Source organism: Alosa alosa, chromosome 16 (assembly GCF_017589495.1).
Source record: "Alosa alosa isolate M-15738 ecotype Scorff River chromosome 16, AALO_Geno_1.1, whole genome shotgun sequence".
Classification (NCBI taxonomy): Eukaryota; Metazoa; Chordata; class Actinopteri; order Clupeiformes; family Clupeidae; genus Alosa; species Alosa alosa.
The window spans coordinates 17,021,706-17,044,563 of NC_063204.1; the positions used below are offsets into that span (position 1 = coordinate 17,021,706).

Sequence of the window (22,858 nt, forward strand, 5' to 3'; positions counted from 1 at the left end):
AAAGAGAAACAGGAAAACAGCCAGTTCCAATGAAATCTCAGGTTTGTGTCACTGCAGCAGAACGCCTGGTGCAGGTTTCTGCAGCATAGTGAGAGGCTCCTGAGGCTTTGTCCAAAAATGCTTTTATTCCAAAGTTTAATGAGTTCAGGCCTGTCCTATATATATAAAAAACATTAAACTGACATGATGCAATTGTATCCAAATTTTAATAGCTGTGAAAATTAGTACTCAATTAATTTGAAATTATTACTTGTTGTGCACCATGTACATATCACTAGGTATGACTATGTGCTCTCTGTACATGCATGCTGGCATGCCTGAACATCTGTTGAAACTGTTAGTCCTGTCAAACCGACTTCTCTGAGAAACACAGACATTTTGTGCAAGTAAAGCAAAATGAGTCTAACACTGTAAGAGCTGTACCTGTAAAAAACACACACATTTAGCATATACTGTACACGCTAACATCCAGCTAAATATGACATCTAAACCTTTAAGCATAATAAACAAAAAATATTTGAGAAAAAAAGGCATTCGATTTTCTGAAAGTGCTATATTGAAAACTGCCCAATATAGAGGCGTATCAAACATTTCATTTCAAATCAAATCTTCTGCAACTGTTCACACACACATGCACATACACACTCACACACAACCTCTTCCAGCAGGTTTACAACTAAAATGTTTTTTCTCCTATTTCAGACACTTAAACATCCTGCGACACAGTGCCTCCAAAGGTGGTGTTCTGCTCTAAGCTAAAAGTTGTACTGAACTGTGCCGAGTTTGTGGTAGAGCTGTTGCTGTTTATTTTGGAGAGTGAAGCGGAATATCCAATAAGGACCATCACCGTCAGTCCTAAAGACATACAGGTATATTGTCTAACTTATTGATTGATTCCTCTTATCAGTGCAACAGCATGCACGACTGTGGGTATGGGTTCCTTCATAAATTGATTCCCTTTTGTGCATAAGACAACTGTGTGTGTGTGTGTGTGTGTGTGTGTGTGTGTGTGTGTGTGTGTGTGTGTGTGTGTGTGTGTGCCACTTGCTGCTTACAGAAGAGATCTGTGCAAAACATTTTAAGTACTGGTTAAAAACTCATTACAGTTTCAGTTCTTGCATGTTTGTGATTTGAAGTAAAATGTCTGACCTATTTTCCCTTTATTGGTTGTGAACGGAAGCAGAACAACGTCCTTTTCTACTAGTCTGAACAGCAGCATCGAGAAATGGCCAGAGAGGTCAACAGGAGAGGAGGGAAGGAAAGAGTAGGTGTGAAATAAGGAGAGGAGAGGACTGTTGAAGAAAGGAGAGAGTGCTGGGTCTGGTAAGAAGGTCCTCTGCGGCTCTGGGTTTGGTCAGCTTTGGCTTTGTAGAAATCAGAACTGTCAATCAAATGCCTGGCTTTTAGTACCAAACAACTTATGAGTGACTCACATACAAACAGAAAAAAAAGAAAAACAAAAGAAAACCATCAAAACATTAAATTGGTTAGCTGTGATGGAGCTCACATCACTAAAAGTTCAAAGTGCTAAATGGAAACATCTCATTAAAAAAAAAAAAAAAAATACTAGAGTCTAGGTTGATTCTATCAGAGAAACACTTCACTGCAACCACATTCTCTATTCCTGCCCTCCCTCTGGAAGTGGGCCAGCCGGCAATGAGCCATACCATCTCAGATATGGGAAGAAATGGGGGTAAAACGGCATTGTGTGTGAGGCACGAGCTGGTATGGGCAAATGTATGATACAGGCTTCAGAAGATGTGTTTGTGAATAATATCTGATAAAGCACAAAATAAATCTCTATATATGGTATATCTGTGATGACACATCATGTGTTACTGGCATCAGGACTGTTCTTTGACTGGTAATGTTTGTAGTTGTACGTAACTGTATTGGAGTGTGTGTGTGAGTGTGTTGGGGGAGGGGGGATGTTACTGGAAAGCCTGGTGGAAGCGAGGCAGGGTGGTGGTTGTGCTCAGGCTGGCCGAGTGTGTATGTGCATGGGTGCTGAGACCCGGGGTGTAAGTAGAGGAGAGAGTGTGTAGGGGACTGACAGGCTCCGCAGTGGGATCCTGGGACAGCCCCTCCTCTGCTGGGTAGGAGAGCCCAAGTGCTGACCCAGCTGCCTGACTATAGCAGGGACCATTGAGGGGCAGGAAGTTGAAGAGTTGGGAGAACTCCAGCGACGACGAGCTAAGGGAGTCGCTGGTCGCCGCAGCAGCGCTGCTAATCTTGGGCAAGGGCAGGTCCTCTGAGTGGGCGGGCTCAGAGGGTAAGTGACCCTGCAGCTCCAGCAGGTAGGTCTCTAGCTCCGCCCTAAGGGGTGGAGGAGGTGAGTAGGAGGAAGTGCCCAACGGGTAGCGCAGCGTCAATGGGGGGGAGGGGCCAAACACACCACCGCTGAGGACGGACAACTCGTCTTTCACAGCGCCACCTCCCATCTCGCAGGGGGCAGCCGGCAGCTGGCAGGCGATTGGCTCCAGCTCCACCGGCTCGGCCTTGACGGCCAGCAGCAGCTCAGGGGCGTGGCTCTTCTTCACATGGCGCGTCAGGTGGTCCTTGCGGCCAAAACGCTGGGCGCAGTACTGGCACAGGAAGTCCTTGCGGCCCGTGTGCACCACCATGTGGCGGCGCACGTCCTTGCGCGTGTAGAAGCGGCGCTCGCAGTGCTCACACTGGTGCCGCTTCTCCTTGGCGGCCGAGGAGCTCTTGCCGGCGTGGCCGCGCAGGTGCTCTAGCAGCAGGGCAGTGTTGGGGTATGGCTGGAGGCACACCTGGCAAGTCAAGTCGCCGTTGTGGGCTGCGTGCAGGGCCAGGTGGCGCTTAAAGCCCAGCTTGGTGTTGTAGCTCTTGCCGCACTCATTGCAGGTGAAGGCCTCCTTGTTGGGGTCGTGGGTATGTAGGTGGTTCTTTAGGTGGTCCTTGCGGTGGAACATCTTCTCACAGTAAGTGCACTTGTGGGTCTTCTCTGGTGAGTGTGTGGCCATGTGCCTTGGGATATAAACAATGAACTCAATGACCCCAGTTTAAACTCAGTGACCTCAAGACTGCACTCCATGTTTTCAAGTATTTTGGACCGCAGTTTTGTTAACTGTGACAAAGGACTGACATGGGTTGAATTCCCACAGAAGTATTATCATGATAACTATTATTTTTAATCCAAAAACATGAAAATAAACAAATGTGAATGAGTAAAGAAATAGAGGACAAGTTTGTCTCTGGCAGCATTCAAGAATGGTGATTATGCTACACTATACTTTCATAATATCTACACAAATATGTATATATGTATACTTTCAATCGTACCGTAACAGTTTGTACTTGGACACAAAGGCCTTGGTGCAGTCGGTGTGAGTGCAGCTGTAAGGTCGCTCGCCAGTGTGTGAGTACGAGTGCACCTTGAGCTTCTCCACGCTGTTGAAGGCTTTCTCACACAGCTGGCATAGAAAATTCTTCCTCCCTTTGCCCTCCACCCTCCTCTTCCTCACCCTGGCTCGGTCTGTGGTGTGAGGGCAGTCGCCAGGGGTGACTGTGGCCATGGCAACTTAGGGCAGGCTGGCCGAGTGGTAGCATGCACTGTGCCCCAATGCTGAGAGTGTAAGTGACCCTAAACTCTCAACACCACAAGGAGCCAACGACCTAAAGTGAGGAACAAAGAAAAGAGAGGAGAGTGGGCATGTATAAAATTGGGGACAAAACATCAACAGGATCAAAGTGGGACAGAGAGGAGGAGGAGTAAGATTTACTTTAAGACTAAATGTGGTCACTAACTCCTTACTATCATTTTGTGGCTATAGGAATGTGATGAAAAACAGTACAAAGGACAGCATGCATATGAAAACATCACAGACACCAGTGAATCATCTGAACCAGCTGTAGGTGAGTTTGTGGGTTAATGTTGAATCATATGAATGTCGGGAAAGCTTGCTCGAGCAAGTTATCCCCCCTTACACTGAAATTCACTGCCTGATGGAAATCACTGTGACGTAATCAGTGACAGAGTTGAAGTTTTAGTAAACAGAATAATGGTGAAGTCACCAGATACTGGGCCTAGCAACCATTCTGACATTAATGTGGTGCATATATTTTGGTCATTGAGCTCTATACTTGAATAGTCCTTAGTAAGTTTCTTTTAACCTAATAGAAAAGCCAACAATGAGCAGTTTAAATTTGGGATAGGTATAAGCTTTATGACACTTCAGTAAACTGTTGAATAAATATTGTATTAGTTTATATTTCATTTTTGATAGGCAATTATGGCAAATAGGTAACATTATATGAGTTACCAATACCATAAAGCCAAGATAAAACAAAGAGAAACTGATTCACACATACTGTTTGAACTTCTATGAAGGTGCATATAAATTTAATCTCTAGACATGTCTGTACATAAAAGTACTACAACAACAACATTATATGTTCCTGGAGTTTTTGTAAGACTAAAAGTTGTGACTTTTGAACTGTGGACAAAATTTAAGAACAAACCCCGTTTCCAAAAAAGTTGGGATGATGTGTAAAATGTAAATAAAAATAGAATGCTATGATGTTCAAATCATGTTAACCCTATATATGTGCAAAGACAATATATCAATTGTCTTCTCTTAACAACAATGTGTAAATTATTGGAAACTGAGGTTTGAGGATGAAATGTCGTCCCATTCTAGCCTGAAATAGGATGTCAGCTGCTCAACAGTCTGGGGTCCTCATAATTGTGTTTTTCATTCCTTGATGCACTCAGTGTGACAGGTCTGGACTGCAGGCAGACCATTTTAGCACCTGATCTCTTCTACTACGGATCTATACTGTTGTAATAGGCATAGAACGCAGTTTGGCAATGTTTTCCTGAAACATTCAAGGTCTTCCTGGAAAAAGACATTGTCTGAATGACAGCTGTTGCTAAAAACCTCTATATCATTCAGCATTGATTGTCCCTTTCCAGATGTGCAGGCTGCCCATGCCATAGGCACTAACACACCCATACCATCATAGATGCTGGCTTTTGAACTGTGTACTAAAAACAAGTTGTCTTTAACCCGGGGGATGCGGAGTCCATGATTTCCAAAAAGAATTACATATTTTGATTGGTCTAACCACAGGACAGTTTTCCACTTTGCCTCAGTTCCATCTTAAATTAGCTTGGAGCAGAGTTAAGACGGCGGCATTTCTGGATCATGTCAAAATATGGTTTCTTTTTTGCATGGTAGTGTTTTAACCAGCATTTGTGGATGGAGCATCAAAATGTGTTCATAGACAGTGGTTATCAAATATATATATATTTTTTTTTTTAACAGAAACAGGTTTGTTTTTAAGGCAGTGCCATCAGGCTCTGAAGATCACAGCCATCCAATCTTGTCTTGTTATTTATCTTAATTCGCTCAATATTTGAATGATAATCTAATATAGATGATGAAATCCCAAAATTCTTTGTAATTTCACATTGAGGAGCATTATTCTTATATTATTGCACTTGCCCACACACGTTCCAGTTCACGTACACGTGCCAGTTCACGTAATTAGTTGTGAAATGTTCCTCTTTGTGTTTATACAACTTTTCCAGCCTTTTGCTGCCCCATTTCAACTTTTTTGAGACATGTTGCTGGCATCGAATTTGAAATGAGCATATAATTGTCATAACATAGTCAAATATGTCAGTTTCAACATTTTATATGTTGTCTGTTGTTTCTGCAGTGTCCTTAAAATAGTAAAATATATCAGTTTCAACATTTGATCTTTCTGCAACTAAATATGGGTTTACGAGATTTGAAGATTATCACATTCTGTTTTCATTTCCATTTTTTTTTTTTAAATGGGGTTTTATTTGCAAATAGGCTATATATGAATTTGTGGAATACACCTTTTATTTAGTCTTGTAGTCTAAAATTATACTTTGTGAATGTATGATACTGGATAAGAGGATTTCTCTATAAATAAACTGTTTCAGGCAGGTCTTGCAAATAATCTTTGAATTTATTAGCCTATTAAATCCTAAAAATATTCTATACTGTAAAACAACAGCAGTTACATTATTCTGATTATTTACAGATTATATTAGTATTATAAATGTGTTATTAAAAATTAAAGTAATTCCAGATCATTAGTGTACGCTACATATTTCTAAAATAGCATGCAAGTTTCTAATGCAATGTCTAAAAGAAAGTTTTTTGTGTGCCTTTACCCCTAAACATCAAAATAAACAAACAAAAAACACTTAAGGTTTAAACATCTGAACACACATCTCTGCAACAACAGCATGTATATCAAGGAGTATGGTTTTGGGATGATGAGGCACCATTTACGAAACAAGATTAACCATCAATACTAAACAAGATATCAGACAAGCCAAATAAGTATACCATAAATGATATGTCTGGGCAAAAAGTAGAGCTTTCAAACACAAGATATAATTTAATCCTAAAATATCCTTACAATCTAAGAAAAGGCCAGATAATGTTCTTAACATAATTAACAGCAAATACTTGAAATTGCTTCAGCAGACATCATGGAATTAATTATATATGTATATTTCTTATCTTGTTTGGAAAGCAAACAAACAAAGACAAACAATAAAATTATTAATTTTAGTCACAATAAATCTTATTTGTCACATCTGATTTACAAATAACTTCCAACAGTCTAATCAATTCGACATTTTTAATGCAGAAACTGTTCTTTACATAGCCCACAATCCACCCTGTATCCTTAATTATCTTTTATTTGAACAATCAATGTCAATATGTCAACCTGACTTATTTTCTGTACAGTCTCATCAACCTGACTTATTTTCTGTACTGTCTCATCAACAAAACTACAACCTCAGACATAAGCAAATAGCCTAGATGGAACTTTGAAATGAAAGTGGAACTTAACAGTCAATGAGCAATGACTATGAATCTCACAAAGCAGAAGGTGGGGGAGATAGGTGCCTCTGTCTCTTTAAGAAACCATAGGTCTCATTACTCCTTCAAACCTACAGCTACCCTGCTATACCCTAAGCGTATGGAGAAGTCGGGACAATAGCCTAAACTTGTCCTAATAGCCACAAATAAGCTGGTGTAAGACAGAGGAGGGCACATACTTTGATCTTAATGCATTTCTTGAGAACTTGCATTGGCCACATACTTCTAATTAAATCTTCTTATAATTAACAAAACAATTTTCATCAGAAAACATGAGGTTGCACAAGAAACGCGTGCAAGACAGGACTTTATGATGACACGAAAAATTCCATGGCAAACCACCGGGAATCCTCTCGCCAACTGCCAATCTATAGGCTAACTCACAGATTTCACTCAGAGATTGTCACTCAACATCAGTGGTCTGGTTTCCCAAATAGCCTCGGACTCTGATTGATCTCGCGCACAAGGGAACATATGTCTCTCCTTACCAGATTCTTGCATCCCTGAAAGCGTGCACTAAGCGATGGCGGTGTGATGCTGACTGTAATCTATATGGCTATACATTTTCTCACGATATAGGCTATTGTGGAAAAGTGTCAATCAGAAAGTACTTCTCTTGCAACTCCGCATGACAAATGGTTATTTACCGACCAATATTCAACGGCGCAACCTATACAAGAACGCCACAAGCCCGCGTCATGAAGGAACCGAATTAGAACGCAAACAGCAGCAATTTCAGACCTCACTATATGTCCATTGGTTTAAAGTTAAAGGACTCTTTGACAGGGAAGCTTAGACTGATGAGCTATGTCGACAGAGAATGTTTAACATTGCCTAATTAGTTTCCCTACACGTCTCCCTCCATTTTGGTTGTTTATGATATTGACAAGCAACTTCTCCACTTCGATAGCCTACTTCTGGCGTTTTAGCTACATCGCACCTCTTTTAGCCTATCAACTCTTCCACAGTCTAGCTTACTACAATACCGATGACAATAATTCGTGTGATAACCTCTTATGGTTTTAATTAAAATTTTAATGCACTAACGTTTTTATCTTTAAATGCACTTTTCGAACATGCAAACCTGCTACCATCGATTACAGCATGTTTACAGTCATTTCGCGTGCACATACATGTCAAAATTAAAGCGGCGTGTTCACAGCATGCATTTTATAATCATTTTTATAGCATTAAAATGCGCGTGCGTTTGCTTCGGCTACCCTCGTAGCGCGGTTGTTATTATATTCAGATAAAAACTTAAACTAAGCAAGATTTAAAAACTTTTCTTCAACTTTTCACGACTCAGTCGCTTCCCCCGAGTGTTGACATTCGTTTGCATGCAACGTGACTTGACACAAACTAATGACACAATTTATTTTAATTTTCTTTATATTTATGTCTTCCGCTGCTTTTCTCTCTGGTCCTAAACTGGGCGCTGATTAACACAAACTTTTTTCCCTAGCTCACCCCTCTCTCATAATTTGAATAACCCCGATATTTTAATTCAACCAGACAGTAACAATTTAGTTAACACACGCCAAACTCACCGCAGAAGCGTTAACATCCTTTCTACGGTGTTTTTCTTGAGTTTCAACTATTTTCCGAATTTTTAATAATTTTTTTCTCATATTTTTTGCTGGACTCGGCGGGCCTGAAAATTGTTTGCTTTCCCCTCTTTCCAGCAGCCATTGTGTGTATGCGCTGCGGTGCAGCCAAACATACAGTTTGGCCACGCCCACAGGCAGTCCCGCCCTCCTCTTACTTTTGATTTGTGAAACGCCCTGTCATTTTTATATTTTACTGTCACCGATGGTCCCTTTTTATAATGTTCAATTTTAGGACTCGTTGGCGATTCTGTCAATCGCATTGACTCCCTTTTACTTTCATTTATAACAATAGGTGGGCTAACATACTGCTGTAAGCCTTTCTATTGGTTCTTGGGCATGTCAGTCGATTGTGTGGCCGCAACTTTCTCCTACAGAACGTACACGCGGGTTGGTAGGCTAGCTGCTGTCGGTCATCGGTAGGCGTACCCAAGTTCAGTTGTATAGTGTTTAGAATGACGTTTGATCGGACATGAGGGGTAGAGAAATGTGAGTACAGAGCATGGTACAGAGTAGCCTACGACCTGCTGCTAACGACTACGACACAGCCAATGCGAGGTGGGTACCATTCTAGTATTAACATGTAAGTTATATATTGTTAATAAATTACTACGTAGCCAAGTCTTCCCAAATTACAGTTCGCAGCACATTGGACGAAAAGGCTTGCAATAAAGGGCCTTGCAAAATAGAGCAACATAACTGATATATTGGCTATCGCTAACCTTAACTCAATGGTATGTGCATGAAATTGTGGCAGCCTGTTTGGAAGTTGAACACCAGTGTTACAGAACTAGCTACATAATGTGGAATATAATATGTAAAATGTTGTTAAAATTAACCATTACATGTTTGCTATTTGGCGTTATCTCAATGTTAGTTCCGTCAGAGCAAGTTAGCTGAATTGCCCTTGCTAATAGCTTGCAAGCTATCATTAAGCAACAACACTACACTACACTGTGTTAGCAAGATAGCTGAAGGTCAGAGTTATTTTGCTGTGCTGTGCACTGACGATTAATTGACGAGGTGACTTTGGTGAATCATTGTATTGACTGCAGCCGGGTTTTGTTGTAAATTCCATGTAACAGTTAGTCGATCAGTTAAGAAGTGTAAAACGAGAAGGTTAGCCCTGCTCTGTGATTACGTTTGTAGCTCAAATGTTAGCTAACGCTAATGTCAGGTTAACTGTTGTGAAACATTTCTAGCACATTTTAAATTGATTTGAAGAAATGTCACGTTAACTTATGGAGTCTGTTAAGTCACATGGGTGTCCAAGTGTTGTTATTCCGTCTGCTATTTCCGACCTCAAGTAATGGTTTCCCCTGACGTAACTTTTGCATGTGTTATATTCACAATGACCCCACAGAACGTGTCCAGTTGGCCTCTACGTGATCCCCTTTCTACCTCGCCTCTCCATTCGTCTGGACGCCGATGCTGCCTGCCAGACGATGAACGCCGATGCTCGAAGGGTGCGCAACCAAGATGCCAATCCCTGCATCGAGGTAGGGGAGTTTTAACCCCAGATGTTTCTGTAAGTGTTTAACATATAAAGTAGATATGTTATTAAATCATATGATATTACTGAAGATGGTCCATGTCCCTAACCTACTATGCGGTCAGTAGACACCTCATTCAGAATAGGGACAGGATGTAGGATTTGGGGGAATCTGTGATCAGGAAAGGAAGATGGACTAGGAATCCTTGCAACACGAAGTGCGCTGCAGGTAGCCGGATGATGCTGTCATAACGGTTAAAATGTTGAGTTTGGAATGATTGACCCTTTTCACCCTCAACAGTCACATTGAAGTGCACTGTGTTGGTGTTAGATTTTAGACAGCACCATCCTGTTGAAATTCACACAATACATAAGTAAGCACACAGTGCACTGTGTCAAAGTGTACTGACAGAAGTACGGCAATTGAGGCAGAGTGAAAATCCAGAACGCAAAACAAAATCAAGATAGACAGGCAACAGAACCTACAGAGCAATTATGCAACATTAAGACAAATAACAGTGTCTACACAGCCATAATTTTATTCAACTTTCTACCCAGACAAGGTAGTGAAATTCAGCAAAGCAAATAAAATGCTAGGATGCATGCTAAAACGTGATGTGTAGTCGTGTCAATAAGTAACTTGCAAATTAGGCTGTGTTATGACATATAGTAGACACACAGTTTTATGTTTGTGTTAACATATTTTTGTGGTTGTGGGCATCTGCAGGAGAGTGATGGCTCCCAGAATTGCCTTAACAGAAACAACTATGACAAGTCCATGTGCAGTTTCTACTTCCAGAGATACAAGGAATGCAGAAAGTACTGGGTGAGTATTGAGTAGTCTACCAATGAGACTCTGCCAGTCACCCTCTATGAAATAAAACATGTATTGCTCTCCTTTGATTCATAGTGTTAGTGTTGCTACTTCGATTGTAAAGTCATCAACCAGCAAAATTGTAGGTCTGCAGCGAAAAGCATAGATTATAATAATTATTGTATACACTTCTCAAAACAGTTTTTCATAGGAGTATAGCATCAAGTCTATCAAACTTGTAAGCTATTGGTCTGGCCAGTTACGTTACAGAGGTGGTTGTGAATTAGTTTCACCTGCTTTGGTGTCATCAAAGTTAACCGGTGCACTAGAGGGGCAACAATGAGACGACCCCCAAAAGAGGAATGGTTTTGGTTATCAGTGGCAACTGATAATTTTTCCCCTTTATCCTTCTTGACTGATTTATCACAAGTTTCGCATTTGGGTAGGGTCAGTGTCACTACTGATAGCATAAGCCAGTACCTGGAGCCTACAAAGGTTGCACAGGTAGTCCAACTCCTCCAGAATGGCACACCAATTCGTTCCATTGCCAGGACTTCTGAGTCTCCCATTGCAGTCTCAAAAGGAGATTCCTGGAGACAGCCAGTTGCTCTAAGAGAGCTGGGCAGTGTGGTAGAAGATCCTTTACCCAGCAGCAGGAACAGTATCTGCTTCTTTGTGCAAGGAGGAACAGTAGGAGCCCTGCTTGAGCCCTACAAAATGACCAGCAGGCCGCTGGTGTGAATATCTCTGACCACACTGTCAGAAACAGACTTCATGAGGGTGGCCTGAGGGCCCGATGGCCTCTAGAGGGACCTGTGCTCACTGCCCAGCACTGTGGAGCTCAATTGGCAGGTCCGCCATTGGTGCCCTGTCCTTTTCACAGATGAGAGCAGGTTCACCCTGAGCACATGTGACAGACGTGAAAGGGTCTGGAGATGTTATGGAGAGCGTTTTGCTGCCTGCAACATCATTTAGCATGACCGATTTGGTGGTGGGTCAGTGATGGTCTGGGGAGGCATATCCTTGGAGGGACGCACAGACCTCTATGGGCAAGATAACCTTCAGGCACCCTCACTGCTCTTAGGTATCGGGATGAATCTTCAGACCCATTGTCTGACCCTGTACTGGTGCAGAGGCCCCTGGGTTCCTCCTGGTGCACAACAATGGCCGTGTGGCGAGAGTGTGCAGGCAGTTCCTGGAGGATGAAGGAATTGATAGCATTGACTGTCCCCCACACTCCCCTGACCTAAATCCAGTAGAACACCTCTTGGACATTGTGTTTTGGTCCATCCAACACCGGCAGGTTGCACCACAGACTGTCAAGGAGCTCAGTGATTGCCGTGTCCACATCTGGGAGCAGATCCCCCAGGACACCATCCGCCGTCTCATTAGGAGCATGCCCCAGTGTTGTCAAGCATGTGGGGTCCATACGAACTACTGAGTACCATTTTGAGTTGCTGCAATGAAATTTAAGCAAAATGGACTAGCCTGCCGCATCATTTTCATCATCACACTGCACTGAGCAGCTATTGCTTCTAAAGTGGCGTGTTGTTTGGAGATCAGTGGATACTCCTGAAGTTACCTGGGTAAGCCAGTAACCTTGCTTCATAGGATACCCCTAAGGTGCTAAATTGGCCTGCCTCCAGTCCAGACCTGTCACATTGGGTGCATTGTGGGAATAAAAAAAAAACACGATTTACTAAGACCCCAGACTGTCCAGCAGCTGAATACATTTAATTTTCAAAACTCCAGTCATGGATCTCCTCAGTTCCCAAACATTTACAGACTTGTTAAAAGCAACGCAGTGGTAAACATCCCCCCTGTCCCAACTTTTATGAGATGCATTGGTGCCATGAAATTCAAAATGAAGATATATTTCACAAAAAGACAATACTATTTGTCTGTTTCAACAGTTGATATGTTGTCTTTGCACTATTCTCAATGAAACGGGTTTACATAATTTGCAAATCATAGCATTCTGTTTTTATTTGCAATTTACTCAGCATCTGAACTTTTTTGGAAACAGGGTTGTAAATATATTTTCTTTTTTAGCTCACCTCTAACAATTGAGCAAGAGCTTGAGTAGGCGACTGTCTGTCTCCTGCATTTCGAAAAAATTGATTCTCATGGAGAAAATATTTTCCCACTGGTTTCTCCAGTGTCTTAATAACTAGCTATAGTGTTATGTTTCCACTCACTTTAAACATGCCCATGGTTCTTAGTAGGAACTGCTGCGGAAAGTTCCGTCAGTTTAGTGTGAGTTAATAACTCGTTATTGTAACATGTCTTACAGAAAAGACTGACTTAATGTTACTCATTCATCATTGACACACATGGGTATTTCAAGTGCACTGTTAATAAAATAGACTACGAAATGCTAAATGTTATTTGTAGTATATATGTTGATGAACAAACACACCTGCTTTACAGAGATCGAAATGATCAGACAAATGTGGTCACATTTTCCAACTCCCTTTATTAGGCTACTCTTGTAAGTGCAGCGTGAACTTATTATTAAAACATTATACGTACTGACAGAAAGCTACACAGAACTATCCACAGAGGGGTTGTTAGTACAACTTGTAATAAGTATGAATGTGTGCATGGCTGTGTATGTGTGTGTCTGTATTTATGCATGTATATACACATATATGCACATATGTATTTATGTATGCATGTACTTTTGTATGTATTCATACCATGGTGGATGTGCATTTTAATTTGTTCACCCCCAGCACAATGTCATGATTCAGCGTCGGCGGGATGGTATGAAGCCAGACATGCCGACAGCAGCGGAACGTGAGGAGATCCTTGCTGCCCTGGGTGGAAAACCCTACTGAGAAGAAGCCCTACAGGAAGAACCAAGCTGCTGTAGCCACACAGCAGCATCTAACTGAGCACTCCTCAGTGACAGTCTCTGTGACTGTGGACACATTTCACTGAAAGCACAGTTCAGACCCTGTTTCTGGTTGAACCTTATGGGCCATCTTTAACACAAAACAGTGGGAATGCTGTGGATATGAATGTAGGAGAGGAGTGTGTCACCTGCTGATTGGACTTTGCATACTTGCATCATGGATAGTTGATTTGACCCATGCCTTGTGAAGGGGTATTTTGATGGTCATAAAAAGCTCGTACTGATGGTAAAGAGTGTGGTAAAGAAGTGCATGTTGCTGATAACAACAGCCTACTGTATGTGTGTATGTTTGTTGTGGTTTATATATTATTTTCAAATGCATCGGTATGGATTGACAATTGTCTGGAAATTGAGGCGACCAGGGGGGTTCTCAAAATACAATACCACTGCTGTGAAGTATTGTGTATTAAATGTCTAACCCCCTATAAGTCCCCCGGGAACAAAGGAGGAACTGGTACCAGATGCGGCCTTATTAGTGCCAACACATCACCATATTGGTGGCTTTGCTGAAGACCATAATAAACTATATGGAACATGTGAACTTGTACTTGTTTTGTTGACTTTGTACATGTTTGAACCTGTTTCTCATTATCTATAAGCATTTACACGGAAAATGTCACACTTGTTGCTTAGAAAGCTATGTGAAATATGACATCAAATATGGCTCGAAGTTCAGCTTGTCAAATGCTCTAAATTGTTGAACTGCTAAATTATGCGTTAACAAGTTTTTACAACTGTTACCATGTAAAGATGTAAAATATAACATCTAAAATAAAGTTTTATACAGTGGCTCTGACCTTTGAAGTAAACCCTCAAAGCATTTCATTATAGACAGCTTTTACATAATGGACCTTCCTTGAGATGCAAAATGCAAACACTGACGATCACAATTTGTACATTTGATTCCAGAAAGGTCAACATTCTTTTTCATATGTGTATGACTGACTTCCCTAATCCAGAGATGAGACCTTTGGTGGAAACGGGTCTGTGGCAGATGAGACCTTTGGTTGAAACGGGTCTGTGAAAAGTATGATATGTGATGTCCATTATGTAGCCGTGCATACAAAACAATGATTTATTCTTGTTGGGGAAATCTCCCAAAATGGCCATATTTGGCAAACCCATATGACTAGTACAGAATTGCAACATTGAAGGTAATCTGGGAGGCATTAATGACATGCTGCAGTTCATAGTGTAAGCACTAGATGGTGCTGCTGTCATTCAGCATATCACTGCTCCTGCTACGAGGGTAAACCTTAGTCTACTTCTTCGTTTGAAATATGTATCAAGTCATACTAAGGATTGCACAGCATTCACACAGGTCTACCACTTAAACTCATTATCCCTGCCATATACGTGCACACCAAGTCATCATATAGTATAATTGTACGCATTAAAACCCATAGGAGGATTTAGAACCTACTGCCATAAAAGCATGACTTTAAATTGTAAATGAAATAAGCATCTAAATCTCAGTGAGTTTATGTTAGCTCTGTCATTGGACACTTAATGTTCTCTCTCGGTATACATTCTATGCCTGATTAAAATGGAGGGATTGCCCACCCGCAGGAGTAAGGCAGTGATCGCACATCATGAAGCTGTATTATGTCCTCCATCCCATCTATTATGACTAAGGGCACAGGCTCGACAAAACAATTTCAAGGGCTGTTTCACACAAGGCAGGTATCTATCTCACTCACAGTGTGTGTGGATGTGTAAGTTAGACAGTTTGATTAAAGGATAGTTTGATTATATTTTATGAGACCTTAATGGTCAGTGAAGATGAAGTACTTTGCATAGAAAAGACATTCAAAAACAATTAGTCACTACAAGTACAAATAATATAAAAACAAATTAAAAAATGTAAAAGACTTCATTACGAAGAGAAAATCCACACTATCATTAAATACATGTCATATAATGCAATTTTACCAGGCATTTGTGGACGGAGTTTCTTTTTAGTACAAAAACTGAAATATGTGGACAAGGCTCAGGGATATATCCATTCCTTCATTATAGTTCATTCCATTTCATATTAACCTAAAACTACATTGATCCTCTAATTAGTTGTTTTAGTCTCTTTACATGGCCCATTAGTTAACTGATAAGCACTCTTTCGTCAGGATCATTCAATCTTCTTACTGCGACCTTTGAATTTTGCCATGAAGTCAAATGCTCCCAGATACTGTCCCAGCAACACGCCAAGCTTTGTGGGTAAAATGCTGGGAGCAAAAAGAACAAGAAGAGCAAAAGAGAAAACACTTTTAGAAAACACTAATTTCAAGTAATTTTTGGTTATAGTAGTATAGTAGTTGGAAGTGTGTTGTAAGCGATATTATGTAGCTTCAGGGGGGAGAGTGAAGAGGTCAGAGCTCAGAGGTAACTCACTTCTTCAGTCCAATGACGAGGTAAAGGCTTCGGGGCATGTAGAGATACACCTGATCCCGCTGGATGGCATCTACAATCTTCCTGCACACATAATCTGGCTGAAGAATGGGCATCAGTCTGGGCCACCTGAAACACACAATGTCCTGGTGAAACACTCGGCAATATAAGGTTCAGTAGATTCAAATAGAGTCACAGACAGACACTGTCAAGTGTCAACCCATTAGTAACAGGCAATTAATCAGTAACTTTAGACAGACAGAAAAAAAATGACATCAGCATCAGACATCAAGACTGCTGTTTAAACATCGAGGCTAGCTGTGTTTTTACATAAGCATTAAAGGAAGCCTTCGAAGCCCCAATGGTTTTATTTTCATAAAAAGTAGACAATTATATTGTGCTGCTTGCAATTGGTTACAGTATATGAATTAAATTATACATAATTTCTGTAACAAAGCATAATTTTTCAATACTGCAATTTCACAACTAAGCCTCTATGTAAACCAAGAGTATGTGACCAGAATTCATATCTAACACTCCCATCCCAGTCCTAAATCCTAACCGTAACTCATATCTGACACTGAACCAGATCTCTGTCCCAAACTGATTTGGGTAGCCTACACGGTTGCCCTTCTGTACCTCATATCCTCATGTCACCTGTGTTTTGAATACTATCTTGTTTCTTAGTTGAACACTTATGACATCATGTCCATATTTAGGACGACATCTTTGTGTAAATTGGTATTCTAAAATGAAGGGGTTAAATAAATTATACAAAAAAACTCGCAACACACTGTTTTCACACACAAACACTGAGATCTAACTTGACATGGGAGACATGTCTCAGGGCAGGAGGAGCCCTGGCCTGTCTACCTGTCAGTCACAATCACTCCATCCTTCTCTCCTTCTTCCTCTCCCTTCCTGTCTGAGGGTGTGTTCTCAGGTGTCAGACCTAAGCCTCTCCTGACCCTCGAAGGTGACCAGGCACCCCTGGGATGCCTCCAGACTCGACTCCTGTTCCTCCATATTATCAATGATATGACATGGAAAGCAAGTCTACCTGTTCACCTGTCCAAACACTGCAAATCAACAGGCATGCTTAAGGTCCATTGTTTGACTCTGACAAACAGGAATCTAGTATTTCAGTATTATTATAAAAAAAATATATACATGGCCTAAAATCAGTCAGCTCTTTGGTACATTTTTGTTAACATGAGTCTATTTTAATTATTTGTGATCCATACCCTTATTATATGTGAAAAACACGCCACTTTAAATTATGCTTTTTAACCTTAAAGAACAGCCTACTGTAATGACTTCCTACAATATGAAACGTTTTTAATTGCTTGAGCCATACTGTACAGTGCAACCGGAAAGTTTTCAGATCCTTTTAAGTTTTCCACATTTTGTTATGTTTCAGACACATCTTAAAATGAATTCATTTTTGGATGGATTCACTTTGCGCTTCTCTCATCTTCTGAAAGGAACTCTGTATCTCATTCATAGTGACCATTGGGTCCTTGGTTACCTGTCTGACCAAGGCCCATCGTCCCGGATTACTCAGTTTGAAAGGGTCTGAAAACTTTCCGGTTACACTGTATGTCAGCAAGGTACCTCAATTTGCACTCTGCAATTTACAATTTGTCTTGACATCTTCTCATGTCATGTCAACATGTCTTCTGTAATTAACTGACATATAACCCTTCTTTTCCTCCCACTGAGCGCATTTCTTACTGTTTTAAAGGTATGTGTGTGCCGTTAACTAAGTACTATTACTATGCTCTTAATACAAGAAAATATACCACATGTTCTTCACATGACACATGAGAAAAAGAGGAAATTTTTCTGGTGTTTAACTTTGAAACAAGATTGTGCCTATCATTTTTGTAGCATCAGTTCTCCATTGATTTGCCACAAAAACCAAACATTCACACTTCCTTTTGTTAGGCTGTTAATATGGAAAACATGACATGAAAAAGACACACACACACACACACACACACACACACACACACACACACACACACACACACACAGAAAGTTACCCAATGTGAATTACTTTGTATTGGCTCCATCAAACATGCCCGTGTTGATGAAGAATGGACAGACAATGGTGGTCTTTACTCCGTCGGATCCTGAGGCCAGAAGCTCCAGAGCCATGGACTCGGCAAACCCCACAGCAGCGAACTTGCTAGCACAGTAGTCTATAAACAAACAGATAAAACACACATGTGAAGGACTGGGCAAGTGTTTTAATGCAGCTATCTGTCTGTGAATGTGAATGTGGGTATATGGTAGCCTACCTGCTAGTGCATTAACTCCAATTAGTCCAGCAGAGCTAGCAATGCTAACAAGGTGACCATGGTTACCCGCAATCATTGCTGGGAGAAAGGCTTTGTAGGTCTTCGTTTAACAGAAACATACAAACCGAATAATCAACACAACTTTATTGCTAAATTAATACTACACATAGACACAATGCAATAAGACTACCGGTACAATAATTACTATGTAATTAGTCAACTTAATTATACAGATGAATAAAAGCTTGTCTGTTGTTTCAAGAAGCAGTCAAAATACCATACTATTTATTAACACATGCTATAAAATGTGATAAACATTTTTGCTATAGGATATACGCTTACCCAGAAGTGTGCCATGCTGTTGACCTCGACTGTCTTCTCAATTAAGGTATCTGGAGATTCTAGAAACGTCTTTCCCGTCACAATACCTGCATTGTTGATCAGAATCGTCACATCACCTACTTCTCTTTTGACCTAATGAATGCAAACAGATCACACTGAAGTTTTCACGCATACACATACCGCAAACACACATACACCCACACACCCACACACACATAAGTGGGTCAGCCATGTCCACCCTCAAATTCATTTATTTTGACCCAGGTCAGCCAGGGTCATTGAAGGTATGCTTTAATCTCTCCCCTTGTGGGGGCAGATTTATGATGGGAAATGCAGACAGATATCTGAATGCAAAGAGAAACACCTGAACACAGAAATTACCCACGCTTCTCCAGTGTTCTCTCCTGTTTCTACTTAACTCAATTGCACACACCAGTCTCGCTGTATGCCTTCACTTTGTTTAACTAGTCCTTGTAGTCAATTCTCTCTTAACTGCCTCATTGCATGCTACCCCCACTATCCTCTTCCCAGTCTACATTCAGCTGCCACTAAACTCTGCATTCTCTTTGCCTCATTACCTGACTATTGTCTAGAGAATACAATTTAGAGCATTTGAAATCCCATGTACTTGTCTTGTGTTCGCAGAGAAGAACAACCATATGCCTCAAACACAGCCCATTGAAATCTATTCGCTTTTAACTCGTGAGCCTATTATAATTACAATTTGATTGACTCTTCTATCCACCCACTAACTCCAGCGCCCAGACACACGCATTGCCTCAGGTGCTTCCACAATCCCTAAGCCTGTTGCGGTGTGTATATTGCACACAAGTTGGGTGGGTACACAGCAAACAGCACTGGAAAATGGGAGTGGCCACCACAAGCAACAAGGATTATATCAGCTGTTATGCAAAGTAAGGTGAGTAGACAAAAGTAGAGAACATCCCAGTTGTTTACTGGCTATGCCATTCTCTTCTCTCATGTCTTTATTCCCCAAAACCTGAGATCATGACCTCACAGCTATGGGCATTTGTGTGTGTGTGTGTGTGTGTGTGTGTGTGTGTGTCTGTTTGTGTTTCTTTGTGTGTGTGTGTGTGTGTGTGTGTGTGTGTGTGTGTGTGTGTGTGTGTGTGTGTGTGTGTGTGTGTGTGTGAGTGAGTGAGTGAGTGAGTGAGTGAGTGAGAGAGCGAGAGAGAGAGAGTTTTTTCACCTGGTCAGCAACTCGGTAGACCTCAGCGCGATCGCTGCAGTCACAAACATACATGTTGGCCCTGACGTTGTATTTTTCCATGACAAGGCGAGCCGTTTCCTTGGTCCCCTCCTGGTTGATGTCCCACAGCACCAGCCGGGCACCTTGCTTGGCAAACTCCAGGGCCAGGAGTCGGCCAATGCCACTCCCTGCCCCAGTGATCAGGACCGTCTCCCCAGCAACACTTTTCCGCCGGGGTGGAATGACTAGCCGGAACACAGTCTCCAGGTTATAGTACAGGGACATGACGAGCACCTGCAGTGTCTCCAATAGGAAATTCATGCTGGAGAATGTATTGAGTCCTGAGTAACAGATAATAAGCTTGGGTTACTGACTGTGTGTGTGTGTGTGTGTGTGTGTGTGTGTGTGTGTGTGTGTGTGTGTTTGTGTGTGTGTGTGTGTGTCTTGACAGCTCTTTTCCATATTACATTGTTATAATCCAATTTTGCATTTGCACTTATTCATATAGCTGACACGTATGTCCGAGCGACATACAAAATAGGCAATCAAGATTCAGGGCGAATAAGAGGGGCCTGTACTATCTTGGAGTAGAATAACAGTTCAGAGTCAAGTTAAGTCAAGAAACAACATAGATAGAGAGATAGACAGGATTGAGACGAAGATCATGGTAAGTGCAAGTTACCGGTAAGTATGTTATTTACTACATTAATTTAATTAGTAGGCCTATGCTAATTTACATTTAACAGACTGACATTACAATATGTAGCTTTAGGTTGTATAGATATTCTAATGTTTCATAGAGTGATGAAGGTCTACTACTGTGAATAGGCTAAATACAACTTTGATCATTTTTATGTAGCATAGTTAACTTTGGCCTTGGTGCCCTGACATGTGGTCTTTGTGCCCCACGCCAAATACGCCCAACTGAAAGCCAAGTGGCCTTGCCCCTAAAATTATGAAATTCCAAGCCTGGTTGGAAGGGTTGCGGTATTCCTCCGTTTCGCAATTGCAAGTTTGTTCATTGGTCAGAGCAAAGTACTTTATTCACGCCTAACAACCTTTATTAATTTGATCAACTTTATACAGCCCAAAAAAGGCTCAATTTACTTTGGTTTAATTTTAGTTTACCACTGTGTGACTTTGAACAGTGTGCATACTTTAACATCAGTAAAGCATAACTGTGCTTCATCCATCCACACAGTGTCTGTATACTCATGATGGCCATGAAGTCTTGAGTTAGCGAATTAACTTAACATTGTTTTCTGGTACCCAACAAAGTGCAAGTTCTGTAATTGCTGCCCCCGTGCGCGCTGTCAATCAAAATGTGTGCGTTCCAAGTAGCCTAGTGCGTAATTCTGATTCATAAAGTTGAACAGATTTGGTTATTTTACAGAAAACATATAAATAGCCTACTGTCATACAGTTTATGGACTGCAGTGCTAGGAGTGACCTAGTAACCTGAGTTTATCACACACACGCACGCACACACATACACTTGAAGTTTAAAAGTTTTGATCGATAGTGAAAGCGTACCGATTAACGCGGCAGGCTGTGTAATGACGTTGCCTCGACAATAACCGGCACAATGACTACATACATAACAGCCACCATCCTGACAGTTTGATCATGACCGCGTAAAAAAACAAAGCCCTAGGCTTTTAGCGTCTTTTGCGGAACTACTTACCTCTTACGTACAAGGGAGGCAGCGCGATTCTGAGATTTAGACACAACAGCAGTGTCTCTTATATCTCCGACGACCTTCACAACCTTCGGACTTCTTCACTGTAGCCTACTCTGTGTTTACATGAGTCAAAGTTCAGTCCTGCTATGGATAACGGGGTAGCGGGACAGGATGTGAAAGGCGTGGTCTCATATTAACCACTTCCTTCTCAGACACTTTTTAAAGGTCGACGCGACAGTGCGCATTAATGGATGGCTTCATCGACCGAAAGATGTTTAAAGTGGAGGCCGCTAGAGGCGTTGAGGTTTGGTCGTGGCCCTACATAATGACTGGAGTGAGTTGACTTCAGGGCGAAAATGTATCAGACACGCATTAGGCCTTTTGCGCTCTTAGTAGGCCAATGTGTATAAGCTACTTGTCACTAAAGTGAGATCTCTTACCCCGTGCTACGCATGAACTCTGCCCTCGAGCAATGCGTTATGGGTAAGTTTCTCCCTTTTTTGCACTCATGTAAAACTAAAAAATATGAGTTTGTAATAACTCATATTTAAGTATTATAAGTGTCATATTTCAATAGTGTAAATTAAATGTAGGTAGGGATTAGGCCTATATGATTGTTGACTACCCCCCCCATGTGTATACTCTTACAAACAACATCTTTAGCTCTTTTCTCCTCTCATTTTATCTTGACCTGATGGCTCTTTCTTGTCCTGTGTTAATTTGGCACTCGAGAATCTCAACGTTGTCAAGACGAAACCAATTCGTTTTGTTGTGCATATTCGTTTTGTATTAGGCCTATTTTTACACACAATTTCAATTTCACACAATCCAGAAAAATAACATGACTTGATGTGCAAATGACCGAAAGACAACTGATTGGCGCAAATGAAAGCTAACAAATACTCCAATCTGTATTTTTTTGCGAACGCTATGCTACCCTCAACAAGATGCCGCCCTGGGCAGTTGCCCATATGAGGTTTTGTTACTGGTCCAAGTTCATGCACCTGCCACATATGTCTTATCTGGACTGGCAGTCTGGGGTCCTAGTGTAAGCCAGTCTATCTGCCACACAGGCCTACCCACCAGCCATAGTCTACTGTCTGTCTGCTCAGGTCTGCACTTATTTTCAGATAATGGCCAGCGGCGGACAATTCATTATCCCTTAATAACTGAATAGAATACTACTTTGTTATTTCAACTACAAGGTTATCAAA

At 41.3% G+C, this 22,858-nt stretch overlaps 3 protein-coding genes across 5 annotated transcripts; 1 reads left to right on the plus strand and 2 right to left on the minus strand.

Annotated features, from left to right (window-relative positions):
• Window positions 1-976: 976 nt before the first annotated feature.
• On the minus strand, window positions 977-8,575 carry plag1 (pleiomorphic adenoma gene 1). Of its 2 annotated transcripts, XM_048267026.1 has the most exons (3): window positions 8,444-8,575; window positions 3,307-3,639; window positions 977-2,991 (listed from the first exon to the last, which is right to left on the minus strand). In XM_048267026.1, exons 2-3 carry the CDS (start codon window positions 3,537-3,539, stop codon window positions 1,932-1,934), a joined length of 1,293 nt encoding a protein of 430 aa, XP_048122983.1. In that variant the 5' UTR covers window positions 3,540-3,639; window positions 8,444-8,575; the 3' UTR covers window positions 977-1,931. The 2 variants fall into 2 exon arrangements, with proteins under 2 accessions (XP_048122983.1, XP_048122985.1); XM_048267028.1 differs by lacking the exon at window positions 8,444-8,575 and having other exon boundaries at window positions 3,307-8,036.
• Window positions 8,576-8,914: 339 nt separating this feature from the next.
• Window positions 8,915-14,519, plus strand: chchd7 (coiled-coil-helix-coiled-coil-helix domain containing 7). The gene is made up of 4 exons (XM_048266458.1): window positions 8,915-9,058; window positions 9,864-9,999; window positions 10,720-10,818; window positions 13,542-14,519. Exons 1-4 carry the CDS (start codon window positions 9,003-9,005, stop codon window positions 13,644-13,646), a joined length of 396 nt encoding a protein of 131 aa, XP_048122415.1. The 5' UTR covers window positions 8,915-9,002; the 3' UTR covers window positions 13,647-14,519.
• Window positions 14,520-14,547: 28 nt separating this feature from the next.
• sdr16c5b (short chain dehydrogenase/reductase family 16C, member 5b) lies at window positions 14,548-21,802 on the minus strand. Of its 2 annotated transcripts, none has more exons than XM_048266457.1 (7): window positions 21,659-21,802; window positions 19,964-20,304; window positions 18,754-18,885; window positions 18,412-18,511; window positions 18,168-18,312; window positions 16,112-16,237; window positions 14,548-15,945 (listed from the first exon to the last, which is right to left on the minus strand). In XM_048266457.1, the coding sequence occupies exons 2-7, from the start codon at window positions 20,282-20,284 to the stop codon at window positions 15,849-15,851; spliced, it is 921 nt and encodes a 306-aa protein (XP_048122414.1). In that variant the 5' UTR covers window positions 20,285-20,304; window positions 21,659-21,802; the 3' UTR covers window positions 14,548-15,848. The 2 variants fall into 2 exon arrangements, with proteins under 2 accessions (XP_048122414.1, XP_048122412.1); XM_048266455.1 differs by having other exon boundaries at window positions 21,648-21,801.
• Window positions 21,803-22,858: the final 1,056 nt, after the last annotated feature.

Bases quoted from the DNA above. Each gene is read 5' to 3' on its own strand.
- plag1 (XM_048267026.1), bottom strand. From the start codon at position 3,539: ATGGCCACAGTCACCCCTGGCGACTGCCCTCACACCACAGACCGAGCC. The intron at 2,992-3,306 runs GTACGATTGAAA...TTATATCCCAAG, and splicing joins TCCAAGTACAAACTGTTACG to GCACATGGCCACACACTCAC.
- chchd7 (XM_048266458.1), top strand. From the start codon at position 9,003: ATGGTACAGAGTAGCCTACGACCTGCTGCTAACGACTACGACACAGCC. The intron at 10,000-10,719 runs GTAGGGGAGTTT...GGGCATCTGCAG, and splicing joins ATGCCAATCCCTGCATCGAG to GAGAGTGATGGCTCCCAGAA. The intron at 10,819-13,541 runs GTGAGTATTGAG...GTTCACCCCCAG, and splicing joins AGGAATGCAGAAAGTACTGG to CACAATGTCATGATTCAGCG.
- sdr16c5b (XM_048266457.1), bottom strand. From the start codon at position 20,284: ATGAATTTCCTATTGGAGACACTGCAGGTGCTCGTCATGTCCCTGTAC. The intron at 18,313-18,411 runs GTAGGCTACCAT...GTTTGTTTATAG, and splicing joins TGGAGTTAATGCACTAGCAG to ACTACTGTGCTAGCAAGTTC. The intron at 15,946-16,111 runs GTGAGTTACCTC...TTTTGCTCCCAG, and splicing joins CTCGTCATTGGACTGAAGAA to CATTTTACCCACAAAGCTTG.